Source organism: Gossypium hirsutum, chromosome D13, assembly GCF_007990345.1.
Source record: "Gossypium hirsutum isolate 1008001.06 chromosome D13, Gossypium_hirsutum_v2.1, whole genome shotgun sequence".
Taxonomy (NCBI): Eukaryota; Viridiplantae; Streptophyta; class Magnoliopsida; order Malvales; family Malvaceae; genus Gossypium; species Gossypium hirsutum.
This window is the reverse complement of record NC_053449.1, coordinates 57801601-57827095: the sequence shown is the minus strand read 5'-3', so window position 1 is coordinate 57827095 and position 25495 is coordinate 57801601. Positions and strand designations below refer to the sequence as shown.

The 25495-nt window shown below is 34.8% G+C and overlaps 2 protein-coding genes across 3 annotated transcripts; one reads left to right on the top strand and one right to left on the bottom strand.

The window, feature by feature from the left end:
• Positions 1 to 1321: 1321 nt before the first annotated feature.
• LOC107888300 (sugar transporter ERD6-like 8) lies at positions 1322 to 5273 on the bottom strand. Its single transcript, XM_016812367.2, has 19 exons — positions 4988 to 5273; positions 4696 to 4906; positions 4536 to 4598; positions 4332 to 4421; positions 4043 to 4102; positions 3885 to 3950; positions 3732 to 3797; positions 3478 to 3553; positions 3295 to 3359; positions 3031 to 3123; positions 2874 to 2954; positions 2656 to 2740; positions 2502 to 2545; positions 2353 to 2415; positions 2222 to 2281; positions 2078 to 2131; positions 1920 to 1979; positions 1719 to 1833; positions 1322 to 1568 (listed from the first exon to the last, which is right to left on the bottom strand). Exons 2-19 carry the CDS (start codon positions 4864 to 4866, stop codon positions 1456 to 1458), a joined length of 1425 nt encoding a protein of 474 aa, XP_016667856.1. The 5' UTR covers positions 4867 to 4906; positions 4988 to 5273; the 3' UTR covers positions 1322 to 1455.
• A 12766-nt stretch (positions 5274 to 18039) lies between these two features.
• Positions 18040 to 24228, top strand: LOC107888299 (autophagy-related protein 18h). Of its 2 annotated transcripts, none has more exons than XM_016812364.2 (9): positions 18040 to 18652; positions 19904 to 20362; positions 20643 to 21086; positions 21416 to 21661; positions 21749 to 22549; positions 22625 to 22797; positions 22964 to 23085; positions 23166 to 23699; positions 23924 to 24228. In XM_016812364.2, exons 1-9 carry the CDS (start codon positions 18446 to 18448, stop codon positions 23935 to 23937), a joined length of 3000 nt encoding a protein of 999 aa, XP_016667853.1. In that variant the 5' UTR covers positions 18040 to 18445; the 3' UTR covers positions 23938 to 24228. The 2 variants fall into 2 exon arrangements, with proteins under 2 accessions (XP_016667853.1, XP_016667854.1); XM_016812365.2 differs by having other exon boundaries at positions 18457 to 18652; positions 19927 to 20362.
• The last annotated feature ends 1267 nt before the right edge of the window (positions 24229 to 25495 follow it).

The window sequence follows — 25495 nt, the reverse complement described above, 5'->3', positions numbered from 1 at the left end:
TTTCTATTTGTTGGGAAACATTTATTTTAATGTTTTTAATGTATTTGATGTATTATATTTTTAAAATTCATTTTTATATAAAAAATAATATAAAAAATTTTAATACGGGCAAGCCGAGCTAGACTCAGATTTTAGCATTTTTATTCAAACCGGGTTTGAGTAAAATTTTAGACCCATTTTTCAGATCGGGCATGAGCCTAATTATTTTGCTTGACCCAACCCGAACCTGACCCAGCCCATGGGCAATTACATCCTAAATCATTTAAGTTATTTTATATTTTTTTATAAATTTTGATATGTTAATTCTCTCAAAAAAAACATTTATACATTAATAATTTATATTATATAACAAGGAGTTCCCCTTTCCTTCCATTTAAAAGGTTGTAAGGGTTTGTTGGCTTCAAATAAATTTTATCCTTTTCATATTTCTTTTGATTTGTTATTAATTTTATGAATTATTTTATCTAGTTTTAGGTTAGTTTTTTATTTGGTTTTCGAAATTGTAAGACTCAGTAATTGTATATAAAAACTTTAATATTGGTATTTTTTTATTTCTTCTATTAAGGATATAGATATCATTATCTCAAAAAATTGTATTGGCATCAAGTTAAAAAGGATCCATTGATTCGATATTGATAGGCATACAATTAAAAAAATTGAGACGATCATTTGTTGTATTCGGTCTATCGAAGAACACATTGACATGTTTAATTAAGTAGTTGGTTGGATACGTCAAGAAAAATAGCAATCGGATTTAAATGACCCACGCAATTGAGATCGTTGGTTCAAGTTGGGCCCTTCTAGTTCTCAAGGCTACCAATCGTAGACGCGTGTTTCGTAGTTGTTCATTTGGCAAAGGTTAGTTGTTGGCGTTCCCGCAATTAATTTACACACGGAAGGGTTGGTGGTCTGAGGTATCCTCGATCGCTATAATTGACTTATTGATTAAAGGAGAAAACTTGTTGTCAATGATCGATTCAAAATTTGAGCCAAAAATCGAGCCTGAAAACTAAATTTTCATCACATTGGTTTATCAATTCAATTTTGTTTCTGTTTATTTTTATTGTTAATTCGATTTCAAATATCTCTCTTATTTTTACTTTTATCAATTTAAATTCTCCTGTTTATTTTTGTACATACCGTCACACGTCGTGAGTATGACAACTGCCTGACGCGCAACCTAATTAATTTTTATAGGATCGATCCTACTCTCTGTACTACTATTTATTTATGATTTAAACATAAAAATATTATTTTTAGTGAATTGCACACCCATCAACTCAATCCCACATTTTCAACAGTTAAACCCACTTTCCACTAGTTCAAATAACATCTACTTTTCCATCAAAAAAAATAATAATAACATGTACTTCTTCTACACTCGTTGGACTGGACTACACTGCCCTAGCAATGGGATCAGTGGGTCCAATCCTATTCTATTCTTTGTCCTATTTTCTACTCCATGGAAGCCTGAATTTCTTCTAAGGTACGTCCCTTCGTCTCAGGCACCAACTTCCAGATGAACACTATCGCTACTACACAGAATATAGCAAACATCGAAAATGTACCTGCAAAACCAAGAAATTAAGATCAAACCAAACCTGGTCAATACATCAAACATTTTCGACACGGATTAATTTAATTTTGAAAATCTTTTATATATTTGGAACATCATATTTATCATCATATATCGTGTCGAAAAAGGAAGATTTAATTACCATATGAATTCCAGTCCATGAGAAAGCTGAAAGTGAAGGAAACAACCCAAGAACCACCCCAGCTGACCAATGTTACGAGGCTGCCTGCAATGCCTTTGATGTGGAGAGGGAATATCTGCACCACAATCTCAACTTAACCACCCCTACTCATTCATCAATTCATTTAAAAGCTAATGAAAAAACTACATGTTCTTCGTTTACCTCAGACATTACAATCCATGGAATTCCACCCAATCCAAGACAATAGGAGCCCATATATATCTGCAAAAACAGGATGTGTACTTAGAGTTTCAATCTCAACATTTGCAATCTTTTCTGTCCATAAAATAAGAAACCAGTTTATGGTTTTGTTGATTTACCATGATGCCAATTATTGTGAACATGGGACCCATATCAGAAGCCAATTCATGTTCCTGTTGAAGAAAATACAGTATGTCAAGAGATGAACATGATCAAACAAATTTCAGAAAGTAACAAAAGATTGAAAGTTTGATAAAATATACCTTCAAACAGAAGGAGGCTGCAGTAAGTAGACTGCCAAGGAGCATTCCACTTGCAGAAATCTGAAACAAAAATACACATTTTAATATGAATTTTTTATTAGTTATTTAACAATCTGTATAGATTTATCTACCATTAAGAGAGGCCTTCTTCCAGCTTTATCGATTATAACAGCACCAAGTGAAAGAACAATTATCTGAAGGATCAAAGAAACATGGTTTTATGTTATTGATAGTGGATCAAAATAAGAGAATGGGAGGGAGAGTAAAAAAAGATTGAAACCTGTAAACATGCATAAAGAATGCTTCCAACATTTGGAGGAACTCCTGAAATGAGAGAAAAATATAAAATATCTCTCTTGGTGTCATTGTACGTATTGGGATTCGGTCATCATCCGAACTCCAATCATTATATAATAATATAGAAATCAGATTACCTGCAGATGTAAAAATTTGGTTTGCATAGAAAACTACTCCATTGTAACCAGAGAACTGTTGGAACACCATCAGTCCAACTCCAATCTGTATGCCATTTGTTGAGCATAAAAGGGAAACAAAAGAAAAAGCATTAAATAAGTGAAAACAAGCGAAATCGACGACAGAGAGAGTCGAAATCCGTAAAATAACAATCGTAATATCGTGTTGCCATACTTACAATGAGTAAACGTAAGTTTCGTTTGAGAAACAAATCCAACACAGTGGCTTTTGGAAGATGCTGAAGCGTTACCAAAGAATCCTATGACTTAAAAGAATTAGTCTCAATTCCCAAAATAAGGATTAAAAAAGGGGGAAAATGCGATTGAATTAAGTACTTTTATTTCAGCTTCTTCTCTTGAAACATCAGCAGTATCTCCACGAAGCTTCTGAAGTGCAGCATTGAACTCAGCTTGGCAGCCAACCATTGCCTGTATACCACACAAATCACTCAATGATTTTCAAGCAATGAACTTCTTGATACTAAAGAATGTGCAACATTTTTTCAAGTTTCTAGCCTATGTCGAGATCATATGCAAATATGGGTATAGAGTTATGATTCTTCGAGGACCCTAGTTTTTACAGTAAGAAAGTGATCTTACCAGCCATCTAGGGGAATCTGGGATGAAATATAGCCCCAAAATCATAACAGCACATGGAATCATTCCTGCAACCGAGAATCAACTTCAGGTAAACCAAATGAAACAATCAAATAAGACTAAAATCTGATTCTAATTTAAGAGTTTATCTTCCCATGAACACAATATATGTAGTAACTAACTTACCAGTTAAAGCCAGTGTTCTCCAAGAAACAAATGCACCTACTGCATATGCCACCAGCAGACCAGTGGCAATAGCAACCTGCCAAAGTAGATTAAGTGTAAAATCATCAAAGAAAAAAAATGGCTCCCATAAAGTAATGTTACTCGAAGATAGTCGTGTTTTAAATATGGGTATATGTTCGAAGGATATGTGTCAGATATGAATAGACTTGAAACACTTCAAGGGAAAGTAAAAAGAGTTCGAGCAACTTTGATACCTGATGTACTGTTAATAAAGCCCCCCTAAGGTGTGTTGGGGTTATCTCAGCAATGAAAACCGGCACCTATAAAACCAGGAGTGTTAAAGAGGATATAACACAAGAATAAAATCTCAATTAGCCTAAAATTTCATGTAGAAAGTGAAGATATACCACATAGGAGTTAACACCAATCCCATATCCTGTTAAAAATCTTCCGACATCTAGAGATAGAGGTCCCTGGAAAAAAAGGAACGGGGTTCATTCAGCAACTTATTGAGGTAAGAACTGTTATGGAAATTGATGGAGAATTTTTTAACATAAAAACAGACCAGAGATAAATAGATTATGAGCCATCCTGCAATGGAGATGATTGATGACATCTTCATAGTCTGCAATGACAGAAAAATAGAAAGTTTAAGCAGAGAATTTAGTGATCAAATGTTGCTTAATCCATGGGATGATTATACAGTAATAGGATATGTCCATATGTCATATGTATATGTTCATGTCTCCAACACCGATATGTTCAATTTTTTCATAATATTTCTATATATTCTGCAGATTTTTAGAGGGTCGTATCTTCATAATCATAGTTAGATGTAGGTCGGATATGAGTACCCCTTTACGGCCAATGACGTCAGCAGCACGCCCGCAAGAGATTGAACCAGCCATTGCACCGATAGTCAGTACGGATCCAAACATTGAATACTGCAAATAGACAACAAAGTTTCAATGTTTTGTTGCGGATATTTATATACAAAACTCACTCCTGAATTCGGGTAACATTAAGAAAGAGATAAAACTAATTTCTTGCTCATGTACCTCTTCAGAGGACATTCCAAGTTCCTCCATTATACCTTGCTGAGTAGGCGAAGAGTATCCTATCTGAAAAACAAAGAAAACCCAACAAAAAAATGATCAGCTCATTGACAAACAATAATTGAAAAGCCTGTTAATTGGCTAAGATGATAGAGAAACTTACACTTGAGCCAAACTCAAAAGAGCCCATCACCGCAACAAATGTGCAGAGAATAACCATAAACAGATTACCATTATCGTGAGAGTTTTGTTGTTTTTCATCTTTATGAAAAAACGGCTGATACAAGCTGCCACTTGATCCTTTCTCAATATCCTGTGAGTCCGCCATTTTCATCTTCCTTATGAAACTCTTACCCTGCACTGCAGTCCTTAACCTGCAAACAGAAGACCAAAAAACTAAGAGATGCATCAAGCAAGAAGCTGAAATATGAAAAACAAACTAAAACCGGCGGGACCTGCAATTTTCCTCTCTATTTTTCCTGCGTTTTCCTACTGGCTCACATGAATGAAGGAGAATCTTTTATGATCCTGTTTAAGCAATGAAATTTTGATAGAAATTACATAGACCAGAAAGCAAAAATTGTAAGTCCCTAAGCTTCAGCTTTTGCATGCTTCAGTATCCAAAATCATGCATTTATATGGTTTGCAAAAAAGAGAACATAGAATTAGCAAAGCTGTAAAATGATAAAGTCCAGGAACAAAAATATCTCTGGTCTGTCTCAGATATTTGTCATATGTCCATAAATAACAAAGTGAAGATACATATTGGATTACTCAAATAATAGTCGGTTTCATGCATATTTTTATGATTTTCTTTTAAATATAGAGCCAGCAATGATTGCATTTTCGTCAATGATTTTGGACCCACAACAAAACTAGAAGTGTCCCGGTATGGCTAGTTAATGGCTTTTTGTGTATTTTTTTGGCCAACTTTTGATCTTTGCCCATACATTTTATGCCACCTTCATCCCCCCATTATCTCTTATTGTATGATTCAAAAGGCAAACCATCTCTAGGAACTTCATAAATAATTACAACGCTGACGTAAAATAATATAAAATTTTTCTATAATATATCATTGATACAGAGTTTAGTACTAATAAATTCTCATTTCCGAAATTATTTATGGAAATAGGTTGTTTCTAAAAATAATGACGAGTATAGACCGAAAAACTAGAAATGCGCAGATATTGATGCATTTTCAGGAGATATCCTAGAAAAATAATTCCACATCAGTGTTTTTTTCTTGTGTCAGGCAAAAACGCGTTGACGTGGATGTGCTTTAGGGGATATCCTAGAAAAACAGTTCCACATATTTGTCATATGTCCATAAATATCAAAAATTAATTGCTGAACCATTGCTAAAATGATAAATTTCTTAGAAATTATAAAAAAAATTACAAATTCAGACAAAAATAAAAATTTAGAGAGCTTTGAGAGCTTTTTTGATCAAAGAGAAATTTGGTATTTAGTGTTAAAAAATGGGTTGGGGGTTTTATACTTTTTTTTCTTGACTGTTGCCCAACGGTCAGAATTTTAAACGGCCGTTGGAGGTGACCATTGGGGGATTACACAGTCAAAAGCGCGTGCTCTTTAGCGCTTTTTACTAAATCATGACCATGTAACAGCCCGGTTTTAGCTAAATCGGAACAGTGATTTCGGAACCACAAATTAGAGGTCATAAAATTATTTTAATATTATTTTTGGTATTTACAGCATGTTATTTGATATGTGTGAAAATTTCGTGATTTAATTTTACTAATTGGTTAGTTAATTTGAAAACAGAACTTAATCGCGTAAAATACAAAAGTTGCATACTATTTGTTTAAAGTGCTCAATTGCTATGATTAATTAAACTAAAAGTCCTTATAATGATAATAGACCATTGGTAGCTTAGTGTGCGGAATTATAATAGCTTCGGCTATATGATTGGCAATTAGTGTGTGAAACATTGAGTGTTCTATAATGTTACGAGAAGATTTAAGTTTGTTATGAATTTGTACAGGTATATACAAGTAAGTATGAAGTTCAAATAGAAAAGGTTAAGATTTTGCTCATAAGTATATGAATAAGCTTATGGAAGGTTTGATATTATCATGAGTTATACATTAAATTGTTCAAATTGTTGATTGTGTTTTATGAATTGTTGAGTATATTTAGTACGAACTTACTAAGCTTTGTAGCTTATCCTGTTTGTTTTTCCCGTGTTTTATAGATTTTGAAAGCTAGCGCGAGTTCAAGAATCATTCAGGAACATCATCACACTATCGATCGCTATTTCGGTACTTTATAAGTTTGTACTTTTGACTTATGGCATGTATAGGCTAGTTTCAATATGGCACATTTAATTAGTGTATATAAAGCCATGCGAAAATGGCTTGAAAATACTGTTAATGTTTGTGAATATTATGCTTTGTATTGAGCTCATTTTGGAAGTATTTTATATAGTATATAATTGTGTGATAATAAGGATGTCCAAGTAGGTTTGTTGATTTTACTTCATAAGGTTCGGATATGGATATTACGTTATGCTCGAATGTGTTTAAATGATTGTTTATAATTGTCTTAATGGTGACTGATTGATGCTGCCCAATTGTGCTACAAATATGTTTCAAAGACATTAAAATGTGATTATTTCGCATGTTAGTATGATATTCAAATGTGGCTGTTTTTACATGTTATAATGCTGTCCATTTTGAGCATATTAATGCTGTCCAAAACAGGGTAGGTTATCTACATTTGTATTATGTTGCATAGTTAGTAATTTATTAATGAAATATATATATACAAATAGATGTTTTGATATATGTTCAGTATATGATAATGTAACGATAAATGTTTGAAAGATGTTTTAAGTATTTGATTGACATAAAATTTTGATTAGGTAAATATTAATGAAAGGGTTGAAATTCGAAGCATGAGTTGAAAATGTAATTTTATTAGTAAAGTATGATTGATATTTGGTGTGGCTTGTGAATGACCTATGTTTTGACATATAAACTGTTTTGATCATTAGGTGAGATAAATTAGGGTTTAAATATATATATACATACACATGACACATATTTACATTCAGTTATGGTACTTGGTTCATTTTGTTAAGTATGAGATTTTGATATTTAGTAATGCCTCGTAACCCTAATTCGGCGACGGATACGGGTTAGGGGTGTTACATACTATGTCAGCACGTTTTTGCTTGACACAGGAAAAAAAAAGCATGACATGGAAGCGTTTTTCTGGGATATGCCTTGAAAACGCGTCCACATTAGCGTGTTTTTAGGTTTTCGATCCATACCCATCATTATTTTAGAACGGGTCATTTCCCTAAATAATTTCAAAAATGAGCCTTTATTGGTACTAAACTCATTGATACATCAAAATTTATATAAATATAAATAATTATGGAATGAGAGAGAGAGACGCATGTATATAAAGTTATGTTATTCGAGAATTTTAGTTTGAATTTAAGTTAATTTTCATGGTTTTGTACAAAATTCAATGTAGCAAACTATGAATTCGAATGCGCTAAAATCTATTATCCTCCTATACATGATTTAAAGAAAGATGGACTTGAAAAATTGAGTTGGATCCAAAATTAACTCCAAAATCAACCATTATTCAAATACTAAATAAAAACCCAACATAAAATATCTATTACTGTTACAAACAAACAATATAATTTATTTAAGGCTGTAATTAAATCAAATTGAATAAAAAATTTAAAATTCAATTCAAATTCCATCAAGTTTTAACTTTTAAATTTGAATTTAACTTCAGATAGAATTTATTATTTTGTTCTCATTTAAGATAAAAATTTATTATCTTTTTCTCAATTAAGTTAAATCCAATTATTTATGCTCAATTTTGATACAACAATAACGAAATCAAATTACAATTATATTTAAACGGAAAAATGAGTTATATTTAGATTAGTTAATGGATCGGGTCACTCGTCCAGGCCCAAATACTCGCTCGAAAAATAAGTTTAGACAAAAATATATATAAGGTCTATTTTCTAAATAAATTAGGCCTCTGATAAGAGTTTTTTTGCCCACACTTGACCCGGATTTGCATTTTTTTTTCATTGTTATTTTGCTTCTATATAATATTACTATTATATTGCTACTATTTTGTTGTTATTATTTAGATATTTTATAACTCTTGTTTTATTATTAATTTTGTTACTAGTTTAGAGATATTTATTTGTTAAGTTGCAACTATCTTAATGTTATTTAAGTATGAATATTTTCTTTTAATGTATTTTCAATTTGTTAAGAAATATTTATTTTAATGTTTTTAGTGTATATGATAGATCTCTTTTTTTTTAAATTACACAAAAAGTTAATACAAATGGGTTGACCTCGAGTTTTTTTTTTTTTTGAGCAGAATTTAAACAAAATTTTAAACCCAATTTTCAAATCAAACCAAATCCAAACCTAAAACTTTTACATTAACACAACCGAACCTGACTCATGATAAATTCTAACTATATCTAACCCTACAAACATTGCGTACTGTTGCGTATTAAGGCAAGAAAAGCATCAAAGCATTGACTTGAGTTCATGCTTTTTGTGTTTATGCTTTATTATTTTTATTATCATAAATATCCTTGAAATATATACAAAAATATAAAAGAAAAAAAAACATAAGAATCTGTTTTAATTTATTAATGGTCAATCGCGTATTAAACTTTTCCTTCGCTTTGACTATGATGCAAATACATAAATTTATAAAAAATTATATAATATAAATTATTATCAAATACAATATATAATACTCACAGGGGCAGGATAATACAACTCAAATAAATAATCTAAATAAATATTAAGTCGGTGGTTGAATTTAATTCGGTCGGAAATCGGTTAATAATTTTTTAGAATTTCAATTATCGATTAATTCGGTTTGAAATCGGATAATTAATTGAAATATTTGTTGTTTTCAAGACTTATGTAGTGTTTCTAATATTTCATTTGTTGTTATCATCTCCATTTAAGGTTTTTTGAACTATTAAATAAAAGAAAATGGAGATTAATAATATATTTTTATATGTTTTATACTTATTTTAACCAAAAAACAAAAACATATCAATTTCAGTTAATTCAATTAACCAATCGAATTAACCAAAATATTTTAACTTGGTTAATATATTTGAAAAAAAATTTCAATTCGACTATTAAAAATTTTTATATTTTTAATAATTCGATTTAAATATTAACCAAACCGAAAGAGATAGGATTCTTGTTTAATTTTTTGTAATTAGACGGAAAAAAAAGTTTTAATATATAAAGTCTATATAAAATCAAAACTACAAACCAAATGGGACATATATTTGTCCGAATATCATTACTATTATTTATTATATTTCCAAATTATCAATTTTCTTAATTATATTTATTTTCTTTTTAAAAGAAAAGGAAAATGGTTACTTTACGGTTGACAACAGAGAAAATCTATCCCGGAGGTTTGTGGTTCGGCAATCGGCATCTACTTTAAGATATTCTCGTTCCTTGTCGTAACGTAACAGATCTCCCCCTCTACTTTTCTTTATTTTCTCTCTTGCCCCAATACTTTTCTCATTTTTTTCACTCTCATCCTTATAGTTTTCTTATTTTCCATTTGATTACCAAGGCAATGACACTCATAATTTGCCATGGTGTGCTCATTTTGTTGATGTCAACAAAGTGGGGCTTGACTTTTTACATCCGACATTAATTTACTTTTATTTTAATTTTCCTCCCTGTAAAAGTTTAATTTATATTTTTAAATTAATCAAGCAACATCAATTTTTAAATTATATTAATTTCATATTATAATTTAAGAGGGGCAAAATATCAAAAAAAGCCATTTTTTTAAATTTATCGAAATGGATCCGGTATTTTATTATTTACCGGAATAGGCCCTTTTTCCCTAAATCGCGTCCACGTCAGCGCAATGTCAAGGGACGTGCCAGAAAATCGCGGCCACGTCAGCGCGCTTTGCTGACGTGGTAACAAAGCGCGTCCACGAAAGTGCGATTTGTGTCCACATCAGCAAAGCGCGCTTACGTAGCCATGATTTCTTGCCACGTGGCGCGCCCCTAAGGACGCGATTTGCCCATTTTTCCCATGTTAGGTTTTTAGATTTTAGAGTTTAGGGTTTAGGATTTTTAGAGTTTAAGATTTTTAGGATTTTTAGGGTTTTAGAGAAAAAGTAAACAAATAAAAGATTAAGATTTAGGGTTTCCTAATTAAATTAATTATAATTTATTCAAAATTGGATTATGTTTCGTGTTTATGGGTTTTTAAAATAAAATCAAAGCAGGATGCTTTATCAGAAGGATTTATGAAGTCTTGCCCACGTGTACCTGCTTTTGCTACAGTAGGTCCTGGAAAAATAATTTCGAGTTGACGTTTCTGAGCAAATAGTATAAAAAATGCTTCAAGCAGGATGCTTTATGAGAAGAATTTGTGAAATCGCGCCCTCGTGGACGCGCTTTTGCTATAGTAAGTTTTGGAAGAAATAATTTCGAGTTGACATTTCTGAGCAAATTTAAAAAAACGCTTCAAGCAGGATGCTATTTGAGAAGAATTTGTGAAATTGCGCCCTCGTGGACGCGCTTTTGCTACAGTAGGTCCTGGAAAAATAATTTCGAGTTGACGTTTCTGAGCAAATAGTATAAAAACGCTTCTAGCAGGATGCTATTTGAGAAAAATTTGTGAAATCGCGCTCTCGTGGACACGCTTTTGCTATAGTAGCATGTTTGGGCTGAGGCTATAAATGAGGCAGAAAATGTTCTCAGAATGCATAAATCACAGCAGAAACAATTTAGAGAGGCTAATAAGGTTAGAGTTTCAAATATGAGTGAACGTATTAGTGCTGTTATTTATTATGATGGTAAGGTTTGCCACACCGAGAATAGTGTGATTTTTTTGTCCGAGAATACGGTGCGACTAGTTTTTAACCAGAACATAAATTTAACAGAACTTCGTAAAAGAATTAGGCGTAAAATTTTTAGAACGACGCCAATGAAAGTTATGTCTATTACGTATCGATTTTGTTCTTCTGTTGATCCGGTGACATATGACTCGTTCGACATAAAAGATGCTCGTAGCTTGGAGGCAATGATGCAGACTCATCTTGCTAGTTGAGCACCTTATATTGAGTTATATGTACAATTTACATCACCAAATGATGTACTTGCGACCAGTGTTCGAGATGTATACATGACCCTTGGCCGACACTCGGTTAGCGAGTTACAAAACACAGAACAGCCTATGTTTGGTAGCGGTGTCAAATGCACATCCTCTGCAAGACACTCTGTCAGTGGATGGGACATGTACGTCGGTGGCTCGATGTTTGATGCAAGAAATACGTACTAGGGAACGGCATCAAGTTCTAGTGGTTGGCAATCTACATCTAATTGGAGACGTTATGAAATGCCAAGAATAAGGAATGATGTACTCCCTATGACGTCAACCGGTGAGGGGACCTCGTACTCTGCAGATGATTGTAGGTTAGAAGATGACTCCGATGTGGATCCACCTCGAGAGCCCGGGCCCGATGGTGCAAAAGTTGGCTTATTTTCTGAACTGGAGCCTATTCCAACAGAACCTGAAGATGTTGAAAGGAGTTCAGATGAAGAAGAAAATCCACGATTTAGAGCATACTCACCTCCAGCCCACATACATAATGTCGATCTGTCTGTAGATGATGCGTTAGAGTTTTCAAATCTACCACACCAGTTGCGTGATCGTACAAGTTCGGGGCTAGATTCAGGTGAATTTGAAGTTGGTAACCAGTTTACCAACAAGGATAGTTTTATTGGTGCTTTGAAACAATATAGCATCAAAAACGGTGTTAACTACCACGTCGTTAAATCCAAATCTGATAAGTTTGAGGCGAAATGTGCAGTGCAAGACGGCACATGTTCATGGAAAATCTACGCCTCATTAAGGAAAAGGACAGGATTGTGGGAGATTAAAAAGTACAAAGGTCCACATACATGTGCTGCAGGTACAGTATTGACGGTTTCTGAATAATACTTTTATTATGTAATGTTGCATTATTTAATGTACTCCACTTATAGGTGTTTCACAAGATCATCCCAAGATAGATTCAGCTATGTTAGCTAGCTTGATACTGCCCACGGTAAAAATAGATCCCAAGACTTCAATGCCGATGTTAATTACTAATATCCGTAGCCAAATAGGGTACACGCCCTCTTACCGCAAGGCTTGGAGAACTAAGCAAAAGGCGTTGCAGAAGATGCATAGTGGGTGGGACGCCTCATATAATGAAATATGACAGTGGTGTCAAGTGCTAGAGAGATACGTCCTAAATGCCATCACAGACCTTGAAACAGAACATGCGTACTACAACGGTCGATTGCTACGTGGATGCCAAGTGTTCAAACGCCTGTTTTGGACCTTTAAGCAATGCCGAGACACATTTCCATACTGCAAGCCATTGGTACAAATTGACGGTACCTTTATGTTTGGTAGGTATACTCATCGACTATTACTTGCAGTGGCACATGATAGCGGTGGGTGAATTCTTCCAATTGCATTCGCAATAACACCGGGGGAGTCGTCTGATGACTGGGATTTCTTTCTCTCTAGGTTAAGGAGGCATGTGTGCCCCCAACCTGATATCTGTGTTATTTCAGATCGGGGCACCGGTATACTAGCTGTATTTGATCGACAGAGAAGCTTATGGCAGCGCACACACCATCGGTATTGCCTAAGACACGTTGCTTCGAACTACTATAAGCAATATTCATCTAAGAGTGAACGACAACAAGTGACCAACATGGGTATTTAGTCTATATCTGTGTTATTTCGTTTGTCAATTTGAATTAGTTTTATTGGTAGAAGTGGTATGTAATATTCGCTATGAACTTATATTGGCAGGGTATGAAATAAATAAAGACCATTTTCACGAGATGTTGGCAATTTTACGTTCAATTAACGGAGAATGGGCGGACTACCTTTGTAACATACGTTTCAAACAGTGGGCACAAGCATACGACGGCGGCCTACGATATGGCCATATGACGTCAAACCTGGCTGAATGCATAAATTCTGTTCTTAAAGAAACGCGCCATCTACCGATAACATCGGTTGTGCAAGAGACATATTTTCGTTTGGCGGCGCTATTTCCAAAGCGAGCAGCAAGTTATGCAGGCTAGATGCAGGGAGGCCATGTATGGGGCAGTAAGGTAGTTCAAGAAATTAACAAGGCCAAGTCACGGGCAAACACCATGCACACAGTGTGTCACGATCGAGACAACTTATGGTTTCGCGTGACAGAGTTTGATAGACCGCACCAAGGTGTTGTTGGCGGGCAATATCGTGTACACTTGCGAAATAGGACTTGCGACTGTGGGATGTTTGATGCACTTCGTTATCCATACGCTCATGTTATTGCAGCTTGTCAGAATCTCCGTCTGGATCTGATGAGCTTTGTGGACGAAGTGTGCAAATTAGAAAACATGTAAAACGTCTGTAGACACGTTTTCCCACCGGTCCCAGATGAACGTAAGTGGCCGCCCGTATCTCTTGCTCCTTTTAAGTTGTTACCAGATAGAGAATTACGTCGCAAACTAAAGGGTCGACCTTACTCGACTAGAATACGTAACAATATGGATATCCGAAAAATAGCCAGTCAACAGAAGTTGTGCGGATGGTGTAGGAATCCAGGCCATATACAAGTCGATCATGCCCTAATCGCAATAATTGAATGTAATTGTAAAAAAATTATATTTTTTCAATTATTAATTGATAATTGTATTAATTGTTAGTAAAATTATCAAATTATATCAAATTATTAATTGTTAGTACCAGTCAAAATATTTTTTCAAATCTAACATTATGTGAATGTAAAATTATTAGCTGATAATTATATTAATGGTTAGTAAAATTATCAAATTATATTTAAGTTAAGGGTTAAGGTTTTTAAGTTAAGTGTTAGTGTTTTTTATTTAAGGGTTACGGTTTTAAAGTTAAGGGTTAAGGTTTTTAATTTAAGGGTTACGATTTTTAAGTTAAGGGTTAGAGTTAGGTTTTTAAGTTAAGGGTTTAAGCTTTGTCAATTAAATTATGCATTTAATTATAAATTATAAATTTATAAATTTTTAATAAATTAGTTTAGGTTTTTTAAGTAATAACTCAAAAAAAATTTCTATTTTATTACATCAAATAATATCAAAATATTCAAAATATTTGTACAAATAAATTTAAATACAAAAATCAATCTCCGTACCCACCAGGTTCAGTGCCACATGGCAGCTGTCGACGGTTACGCGTTGGATTCCTCCTTTGTCCAGCTTCCGGTGGCGGTTGTGGTTTCTCCGACGGGGATCTGGTTCTTTCGGTAGGGCATCTGGTTGCCGGAGTTGGGATGATGAGCCACCTTGATAGAATAGTGAATGTAGAGGTGTTTGCATCACCAATGGTGACGGTGTTTGAAACTCATACGGTGGTGGGGATTAGTAAAAAGAAGAGCTCCCTGACGACCCCTCTTGCGATCCCTCGTGCACCGTTGGCCTATACATCGGTGGTCCACTCGGTGTAACAGGAAATGGAGTTGAACCGGACCATTGGCTCCAACCTGCCATAGGACTCGGAAAAAGAAACATATAAGGGTTAAGATACATAAAAGGGCTAGGAAACGTACTTGACATCATCTGAAAAAGCGGTTGCGTGGGTATCATCGGTTGAACTGCTGGGTCGGGTGACTGTGTCGGTGCTCTCGTTGGGCCTAGTGATTGAATGGCCGCTGATGATGGACCGGGTGGATGTCTGGGCCTCGTTGAGGGGCCAGTGTCATCGTCCTGTCGTATTGGATTTAAAGGCTCGCGTCTTTCCCTTTGGACATGTAATTGCCGCTGCCTCTTCTCTAGTGACAATAAATACGGCTTGCCATGGATCCTAAACCATGGTATGTATTCCGGCACGCACTCTAACTCCGAAATGATGATCGGTTCTCGAGTAGGTATATAATCATACCGATCTTCCCATATTTAGATGTACTCAGACCAGTATCTCAGCTAATCCGTATTCAATTACCGAAGGTCAATTTTGTGGTGATCGTCAAACACCTTAGGTTCTACGGGAATCGGTTGTCTACATCCAAATTGCCGTAACTCCCTATCTGACTGGTGCATCTCCACGATCACGTATCTGATCAACGTGACTTTCGCGTGCCAAGCGTTTGGATTTTGTAAGAACTCATCCGGAATTACTACCTGAATTATCGGATCCTTGTATGGTGTCCATTGAAACTATATAAACATGATAGAAATATTAGTTATATACATAATACTAAATACCAATCGACTAGCGAATGATGGAAATATCAATTTTATTTAATACTTACATGTGCTTCCGACTGTTGGTTTAATAGAAGTCGTATATCTTCAAGAGATGTAGGTAATCGAGCATGACTTGTCGGATGATTCCACCTAATTAAATAAATTTTTAGCATACTTTTATTTTTAAAAATCTACATAATAATTGTAAAATCTAATATAAAATTTACCTCGTTATGAGTGAGAATGTATATGGGTGGTTCACTCGATGACGTAGAAATAGAAAGCGAAACCGTGCCTATTATTGTAGTAGTGACAGGCAACCTCAAATTTTTGCTTTCTTCGGTCGCGTCGCCCCGCACATCTCCCGATATAATGTTGCCAAGACGGCAGACCCCCAACTCAATTTACCAGCTGCTTTAAAATCAACGAGTTTTAGCAGCCATCTTAGATGTACGCGGCTCCGTGACGAGTCCGGCATCAGATAACCTCCAATTAATTGAAGAATGTATGCCCGAGCATATCAGATTCTTTCTATTTCAATTGAACATTCATTCGGATCAGGGAATGTGTCTCGTAGCCAGCCCATCTCGATCTTACCTCCGTCCATTTTCTCCGGGGTAGCGCCCAAAAGCTCGTAGCACACCACTCTCCAATCGTTAGATTGGGCAGACCCGGTGACTGGGTACCCGTCCACCGGCAATCCCAATTGCAAACTAATATCTTCCAAAGTGATAGTGCACTCTCCATATAGAAGATAGAATGTGTGCGTCTCGGGTCTCCACCTCTATATCAATGCACTGATTAGTTTCGAGTCCACCTTACATCCCCGGCCTACCGTCGCCACGTGCCAAAAACCCGCTTCCCGCAGGTAGTTCTCTACCAATGGTGATGGAGGAGCATGCATATTCCGGATATTGCATTCCAATATCCGATCTACAGACTTTCATAACAAATAATAAATTAATAATTATCTAAAAATGCATAAATAAAAAATTCTTAAATAATATTTAAAAATTAAATTTAACGCTTACCATTTTCATTTGTTCCACCGATATGTGCTGCTTATCAAGACGAGTCAATTCTCTGGCTATTGCTGAAATCGTACAAATTTTTACGGTTTAAAAAAATTAAAATTTTTTTTTTAAAATTATTTAAAAATAGGGATTTAAAAGAAATTTAAGAGGAACTTGAGAGCAAATTGAGATTAAATATGGATTTGAGAGAAATTTGGAAGGAATTTGAGAGCAAATTGAGAGGAAATTTAGAGGAAATTGAGAGGAAATTTGAGAGAGGATTAGTTTGTGAAAAAAAGGGGTGGGAGTATTTATAGTTTTTTTTGGACCGTTGGGGGGGCAACGGTAAAAAAAATGTACGTTACACTGTTCACGCGCGGGGCAAATCGCGTCCCCAGGAACGTGCTACACGTCAGCAAATCGCGTGCACATCAGTGCGCTTTGCTGACATGGACACAAACCGCGCTTACGTGGATGCGATTTGTTGCCACGTCAGCAAAGCGTGCTGACGTGGACGCAATTTCCTGACACGTTCCCTGACTTCGCGCTGATGTGGACGCGATTTAGGGAAAAAGGGCCCATTCCGGTAAATAATAGAATACCAAGCCCATTTCGGTAAATTTAAAAAAAATTAAGCTTTTAATGGTAAATTGCCCATTTAAGAGATTCACTTATACTAATATAAAATTAAAATATTTATATATTTTTTTCAAAACTAAAATATTTTTTTATATTTATATAATTTTTTTATTTACTAATATTTTTTTAGTAGAAAAGGACATCATTAAGCTATTACTTTAGATAAAACCATGATCAAGAGGAAATAGACATGTTACGATCTCTTCCCAAAAAGTTCATAACCGAAGCCGGTGGGGAGCTAAATAAATAAATAGTTAAAAGTACTAATATTTAATTTTGATAGTGAGACATAAGGGAATTGATTCAAATTTCATTAATTTATTATAATTAATTACTAGATGAATTTAGATCAAATAAAAGAGATTGAGTAATTATTCAATGTATGTAAATAAATCAATTTTTTGCTGGGTCAAAATCTAATTAAATTCATTTATAATTAAAATTAAAGTAGTATCCATGGACAAATTTTTGCACCCAACATAAAAAAAAAGTTGAAAAATTAAATATTCCTTTTGCACCCAAAATATATTTACTATATTATTTTCATAAATGTTAAATATATTGTATTCTACCATAGGTCTTCAAAATGATCAAAATTCAAAAACAACTCAAACTAGCAGATAACCTATCAACCAAATCCATTTGACCAAGAATGACCTAATTGAGCACTTCAGAAAACATTGTGCACTGATCTGAAATTTTTCCGTTTTGCTTTGCTTACACCGCAATTGACATTTAACATAGAAGGCAAAGGACCGTCTTTTCTTCTCCCCTGTATTCTTCCTCTCCGTTAAAAAGGTCAAACCCAACCACCGCAAAAAAAAAGAAAATAAATCATTTCCGGTGACCGTCAAGCTGTGAAACACTGCCGTTCTGTTATTAACCTCTTATGCTATTGCCGATCGCTTTTAATTTCCCGGTAACGCCCCGGTGGCCGGCAAAAGAAATTAAATTTGGATTATTTCCTGACTATGAAGAGCAACGGCAACATCGGAAACAACAAAGGCTCAAATATTATCAATAACAAAACTAACAGTCATAATAATAATCGTTATTTGCCGATTTCTTTGAAATTTATATCTTCCTGCATAAAAACAGCCTCTTCTGGTGTCCGGTCAGCTAGTGCCTCTGTTGCCGCTTCTATTTCTGGAGACAGTCACGAACACCAAAAGGACCAGGTTTTCTATTTTAAATCTTATAATTATTGATTATAACCTTAATTAATTTAATCTTTGTTGATTTAGGGTTTTATTTGCGATAAATAAGCTCCTTTTTAGTTCATTTTGTTTTCTGATTGCTCACAAAAATATCAGATGTGGATAAATTAGGTATTTTTTTCTTAAAATTAAAATAAAATTACTTATTCTAGTGAATCAGGGCTTTGCGAAGTGTAATGCGCAGCTAAAAAGTTCATTTCTTTACGAATTTATTTTTGAACTTAATTTATTATCGAGTATTTGCTAAAATTCAAGTTGGATTGTTGAAAATCGTTAGAAATCTGTTTTTTTCCTTAAAAAAATCACTATATATAACTATTGGCTTTTTAGTGGCCATTGAATGGACATTGCATTGTTTGTGTAGAAAATGATGTTTTCCTTTTATGAATTTTTATTAAAATGAATGAAGTTGTGAATAATTTATTTAATGAATGTAAATGAATGACGGTTCATTATACAATTTTTGGGTCAGAAATGATTCAATGTGTCTTAGAGACTTGAGGAAAGTTATGTTTTTTGGTAGACTTGATTATTCATCAATTATACTGATGCTGTAATAATGTTTATCCCTTGTTATTTTAGAGTTTTGTAAGTCTTTGTAATGCCCAAATTATGATTTAAGTTAAAATCATCATAAATGCTCAGCACTTGGATCCATTATTTTGCAGTAATAATGATGATAATTAATCATTTTCTAGACCCATTTATGGTTGCAGCTCTGTGAAAATGGTTTAGGTTATAAATTTTGCAATGGTGACTGTATGAGTTTAGCTATTTGTGTGAGAACCGTACTGTGTTTCAGAGAGTACCAGAAGTAGTTTATTGTAAGACTTAAATTTTGATTTGCTATTTGCTGCCAGTTCTGTTTGATTAACTTTAGTAATATGGGGATTTTAGTTCCGTGAAGATCAAAATGGAAATTCAACTATTGAATGCTGTTGTATTGTATGCAAGTTGTTTCAGTTGCCTATAATTTTGATGGCAATGACTCCTTGTAAAGGATGAGGGCAATTGTTTAGCCCTAATCCTAAAGAAGGCATGGGTGAATGTGGTATGCAAATATAAATTTATCTGTGACTCTGTAATATAGCTTGCCATGGTCTTACTTCTTTTGATCACTTGAATAACTTTATGCATTTGCCTTGGAATTCTTGTGTTGCATAACTTGTTGATACACTGTTTGCTATCTTTTTGGAATACTTTGTAAAATAGGTGCTCTGGACTTCCTTTGACAGACTAGAGCTTGGTCCATCATCTTTTAAACGAGTTCTCTTACTTGGATACTCCAATGGCTTTCAAGTTCTTGATGTTGAAAATGCCTCTAATGTCAACGAGCTTGTTTCAAGGCGTGATGATCCAGTCACATTTTTACAAATGCAGCCACTTCCTGAAAAGTCGGAGGGTCATGAAGGATTTAGAGCATCACATCCTTTGCTTCTGGTTGTTGCCTGTGATGAGTCAAAGGGCTCAGGTTTGATGCTTACTGGAAGAGATGGATTGACTAGAGACGGTTTTGATGGACCTCAAACTGGAAATGTTCTTATCTCTCCTACTGCTGTTCGGTTCTATTCACTAAGGTCTCATAATTATGTCCATGTACTAAGATTTCGGTCTACTGTGTATACAGTTAGATGTAGTCCTCGAATAATTGCTGTGGGGCTTGCAACACAAGTAAGAATTAACATTTGTTTTTTTTCTTCTCTTCCTTGAACTTAGTCTTAGACAGCTAATGTTTTAACATTTGTTATAGACAAGTCCCGACGGATTAAACAATTTTTATCCTCCTCTTTCCTCTCTATGTTTGCTCTAGTTTAATGCACAACTGAAAAAAAGCAAATTACTAGTGTTTTATCAAATAGTTTAGATACAATCCTTATTTCATATTTTTTGACCTACTATTTAATTTAGCTAAACAATTTAAACTGTGCTAATTTCTTTTATTGCTTGGCAGATATACTGCTTCGATGCTCTCACTCTTGAAAACAAATTTAGCATCCTTACCTATCCTGTCCCTCAAGCAGGTGGCCAAGGAATGGTTGGGATTAATATTGGATACGGACCCATGGCAGTGGGTCCCAGGTGGTTAGCTTACGCTTCAAACAATCCTTTGCAGTCCAACACAGGTCGGCTGAGTCCACAGAACCTTAGTCCTTCTCCTGGTGTTAGTCCATCAACTTCACCCAGCGGTGGGAGTCTTGTGGCTCGATATGCCATGGAATCTAGTAAGCAATTAGCTGCAGGGCTAATCAATCTGGGTGACATGGGCTACAGAACTTTATCAAAATACTATCAAGATCTTATTCCTGATGGTTCTGGTTCTCCTGTATCTTCACATACAGGCTGGAAAGTTGGTCGGGCTGCTTCGCATGCTGCAGAGACTGATATTGTTGGGACGGTTAGTTTTTGATGTATTTTAGAAGCAAATTTCAGTCTTTTGTTAGAGGGCCTGAGATAAGTACATGATCATTGAACATTAATTCCACCTTGATGTGGAATGTGTCTATCTTATCTTTTGCTACATGTTTGGATTTTCATTTTTTTTTTTAATTATGTGAGATCCATGCTTGAGGTTGAATTTCTCAGGGAGGTGTCAGATGAGATGATATTGCTCATTAGTTCTTAGAAGTACTTAATATCAGAGGCATGAAAATTTTGACCTGCTAATTATAAACAATGAAGACTTGAGTGTAATTTTTAGGATTTTCTTTATATGATTCATTGCAGGTTGTTGTTAAAGATTATGTTACCAGGGCTGTTATATCACAGTTCAGGGCTCATACTAGTCCAATTTCTGCTCTATGTTTTGATCCGAGTGGGACTCTTCTAGTTACAGCCTCCATACATGGAAACAACATAAATATTTTTCGGATCATGCCATCCTCAACAAAGAATGGATCTGGCTCTCAAAGCTATGATTGGAGTTCATCACATGTGCATCTTTACAAGCTCCATCGCGGGATGACGTCAGCTGTATGTCCTTGCTCCTTCTACCTTTAAAGGAACTCTTATGTTTTACGTATATTTATAATTTGCTGTTGTTTTGTTTTTATTTTGCAGGTGATTCAAGATATTTGTTTTAGTCCTTTCAGTCAGTGGTTTGCCATTGTTTCATCTCGGGGTACTTGCCATATTTTTGTTCTTTCCCCATTTGGTGGTGAGAATGTTCTCCAAATTCAGAATTCTCATGTAGATGGGCATATCTTATCACCAGCTGTATCTCTCCCTTGGTGGTCCACTCCATTTTTCGTGATATACTCTCAAACATTTTCTATGCCACCACCAACTGTAACCCTCTCTGTTGTTAGCAGAATAAAAAATGGTAACTCATGGCTTAATACGGTTACCAATGCTGCATCTTCTGTCGCTGGGAAGGCCTCGTTCCCCTCTGGTGCTTTTTCTGCTGTTTTTCATAACTCTTTACCTAATGATGTGCAACAAGCTCAAATGAAAACTAATATTTTGGAGCACCTATTAGTTTACACCCCTTCTGGTCATGTTGTTCAATATAAGCTATTGCCTTCATTTAGGGGAGAGACTGGTGAAAATGCTTCAAGAATTGGACCAGGCTCTGCTCCTCAGGTACAAGATGAGGAGTTACGGGTGAAAGTTGAAACTATGCAATTGCAAGCATGGGATGTATGCCGAAGAACAGATTGGCCAGAAAGAGAAGAATGTCTTTCTGGAATGACTCATGGAAGAAAAGAAGCATTAGAGATGATGGTGGATGTTTCTGATTCTGAAAATAATGATGCTGGGCACGATGACCTGTCAAAGCCCCAAGACCGGTCTCACTTGTATCTTTCTAATGCAGAAGTGCAGATAAGCTCCGGAAGGATACCAGTCTGGCAGAATTCTAAGGTAGAGTTTTTATAGGATCATAAGATACTCTTTGCTCACCGCCCATTTCACTTACATATGATATGTATTTCCTAGGTATCATTCTATACAATGAGTCCTGTGGGGTTTGAGGAGCATAAATTCACTGCTGATCTATCTGGTGGAGAAATTGAATTAGAACAGATGCCTGCTCATGAGGTTGAAATTAGACAGAAGGATTTGTTGCCTGTTTTTGAGCATTTTCACAGGCTTCAATCTGAATGGAACAGGTAATTTCCATGTCCTTTTACATTGTGCCTGCTGGTTTTGATTATTCACGTCCCTTCTTTTTTATATGGAAGAGAGGTTTAGGATGGTCTTACCTGGTGCAAAACGGTTGTTATATTGTATCACTAAATGAATTTTCCTTCACACTGTTGCCGTTTATTTTTTCAGAGGATTTGGCGGAGAAAAATATCCTGTGTCTTCTGAAGATGCCAAAGCAAGATTCTCTCAAATCACTGTTATTTCTCACTCTAAGTTGATGTCACCTAGCTCAGTTGAAAACTCAGATAGTGGTACAACAATATTTTGAATTTTAAATGTCGTCCAATATACTCATGTATCAAACTGGATTTATGCTTTGTGTTTTTACCAGGATCAACAAGGAGTTCTTATCCTTCTGGCATTCAATCTGGAAAGGATGATGATGGAGTAAAAGGACAGAATTCTGTTTTGGCATCAACTATGCTTAACCAGAGCACTCTGAACAAAGATGCTGGTTCAGTTTCGTTCAATCAGTCAAAAGTGGGTGTTTGTCACATTGAAGATACTAACTCAACTAATAGTATGTCTTCCTTAACAAGTGGCTCCTTATCTGGTGGAAGAACTGTTGCAAAGGAGGTTCAGTTTCCAAACAGTGACGGAACCAGTGACGTTTCAAACACAAGTTCTAATCGATCTGATTTGAGTATGAACATGCTAGATGAGGGTCCAGTAAATGAGTCACCGGATTTTGAGCAATTTTTTCAAGAAGAGTACTGCAAAGCATTACCCTTAAGTGCATGTTCTGAACCAAAGAAGGTTATTACTGATGTTGACAACAGCATCAGTCCTTGTGATAAAGAAAAATCTGAGGAAGAAGTTGACAATGATGATATGCTTGGGGGTGTTTTCGCCTTCTCCGAGGAAGGTAAGTATCTAAAGGCATTATATAATTGTTTGTACTTATATATGATGCATCATAGTCTGGAAATCCTAGCCTCTAAAATTCTGCTTCTTCCATATAAACATACAAACCAACTTTGAATCTTGTACTGATTCTAAAACCTTTTCGAAATCATCATTTCATTTTGTGATATGTTGACTTAATGAGTGCTTGATTCCTTCATGATCATTTGTATTGTGAACTTTCAGGTTCTTTTGGTTAAAACGTCAGCCTTGTTGGGGGTTCACACACTAATCAGAAGTGTGATTTGATGGTTTTAAAAAGCTACTGACTGATTTATTCAGGTAATATAATATAATGACTACTGGCTTTATTGTGCTGCCAAGTGCAAATTCCTCTGGTTTCTTCCGTCCTAATGTAAATTTTGTAAATTTTATATTTGATAAATCCAAATGATTTGTGAGGACATGTACTTTCTTTGCTGTGTAACATTATTCATTCTTCAAAGTAAAAAAAAAAAAAAGAAAAAAGGGGGGGAAAATGAATTACATAAGTTGTGTTCTTTTTAGGTTTAAGTTCTATTTGTATAAGCCATCTGATGCTTCTAGATTTTCTTGAAATGTCTTTTCATGATAGAGATGTTACAAACTGGACATTTTGAAAATGATTATATAAATTAACTAGGTTAAATCTTGAGTCGTCTTTTCTCTTTATTACTTGTGAAGGTTTAGATCAGTCTTCAATGTCCATAATATAAGAGACCATATATTGTCTAAGCTATTTCAAAATCTGCTACACAGCTTTCAGCAACAAAGCAATCATCAAAGCCGATCTTGTGCCCTTCTCAAGATTTCTACTTTCAAGAATAAGCCCAAAGTTGATACCAGAATAAAATAAAATGAAACAGTACATTGATTATATATACACAGTAGAGCTCTTTGATCATTAACTTATGCCATGTTCTGTTCATTTACAGAACTTTGGATACCCAAAAACATCCTGCCATGAAGCTTACATTTATGTAAGATTTGATAGAATTCATGTATGTTAAAATTTGTGTCAAAGGTGTTAAAATTCAAACATGAATAGAGAGACATTTAGTGTATATTACATTATGTTTTGGGTGCTTGCATTTATGACATGAAATCCATGGAAATTGGCCCCCACTACCTAGATGCCCTTCCCATCAAAGGAGTTAGGGAGAGAGTGGTCCCTTGAACTATAACAAGTCACTGAGATAATCTTCCATCATCCCATCCATATCCATTGAGTGAAATGTGAAATCTCTCACCAAAATCTACAATCTCTTATGCTGCATATGCATGCACTTTACTTGGGAACTTTTAGACAACTTTATAAGGGACACTTAGGCACCTTGTGAGTATGGAGAGTGGAGCCATTTTTGTTGTCCTAGGTGAGGGTCCATCTTTCTTGTCCTTTTTCAGTGCTTGACTTGTCTCAATCCAACATACCATTCAATTTGTCATTCTAGGTTACTTATATTTAGCCTTGAATCAAGTTAAATTCTTCTAATTACTCCATCATTTATCATATAAAAATATGTTCAAAATTAGAACATTAAATGTCATCTCTTAAAAGTGATTTTATGAATCAATTAAATTAATATCCGGATATAATACAAAGTAGGTTATCTAATTTTTCTTCAGATTCATTTAATTAGGATAATTTTGGAAAGCTGGAGGTGGTCTTGAGAAGGGCAATCATGTGTGCATCTATAAAAGCTTGATATGCCTAAAAATTCTTCCCCTTTATTTCTCATTATTATGTTCTTCCTTACCTAGTGTATATATATATCAATA

Bases quoted from the DNA above. Each gene is read 5' to 3' on its own strand.
- LOC107888300 (XM_016812367.2), bottom strand. From the start codon at position 4,866: ATGAAAATGGCGGACTCACAGGATATTGAGAAAGGATCAAGTGGCAGC. The intron at 2,416-2,501 runs GTTTCAATCTTT...TTGATCCTTCAG, and splicing joins TTCTTTATGCATGTTTACAG to ATAATTGTTCTTTCACTTGG. The intron at 2,132-2,221 runs GTATATTTTATC...TTTCTTCAACAG, and splicing joins CAGCCTCCTTCTGTTTGAAG to GAACATGAATTGGCTTCTGA.
- LOC107888299 (XM_016812364.2), top strand. From the start codon at position 18,446: ATGAAGAGCAACGGCAACATCGGAAACAACAAAGGCTCAAATATTATC. The intron at 22,550-22,624 runs GTAGAGTTTTTA...TGTATTTCCTAG, and splicing joins CAGTCTGGCAGAATTCTAAG to GTATCATTCTATACAATGAG. The intron at 22,798-22,963 runs GTAATTTCCATG...TTATTTTTTCAG, and splicing joins CTTCAATCTGAATGGAACAG to AGGATTTGGCGGAGAAAAAT.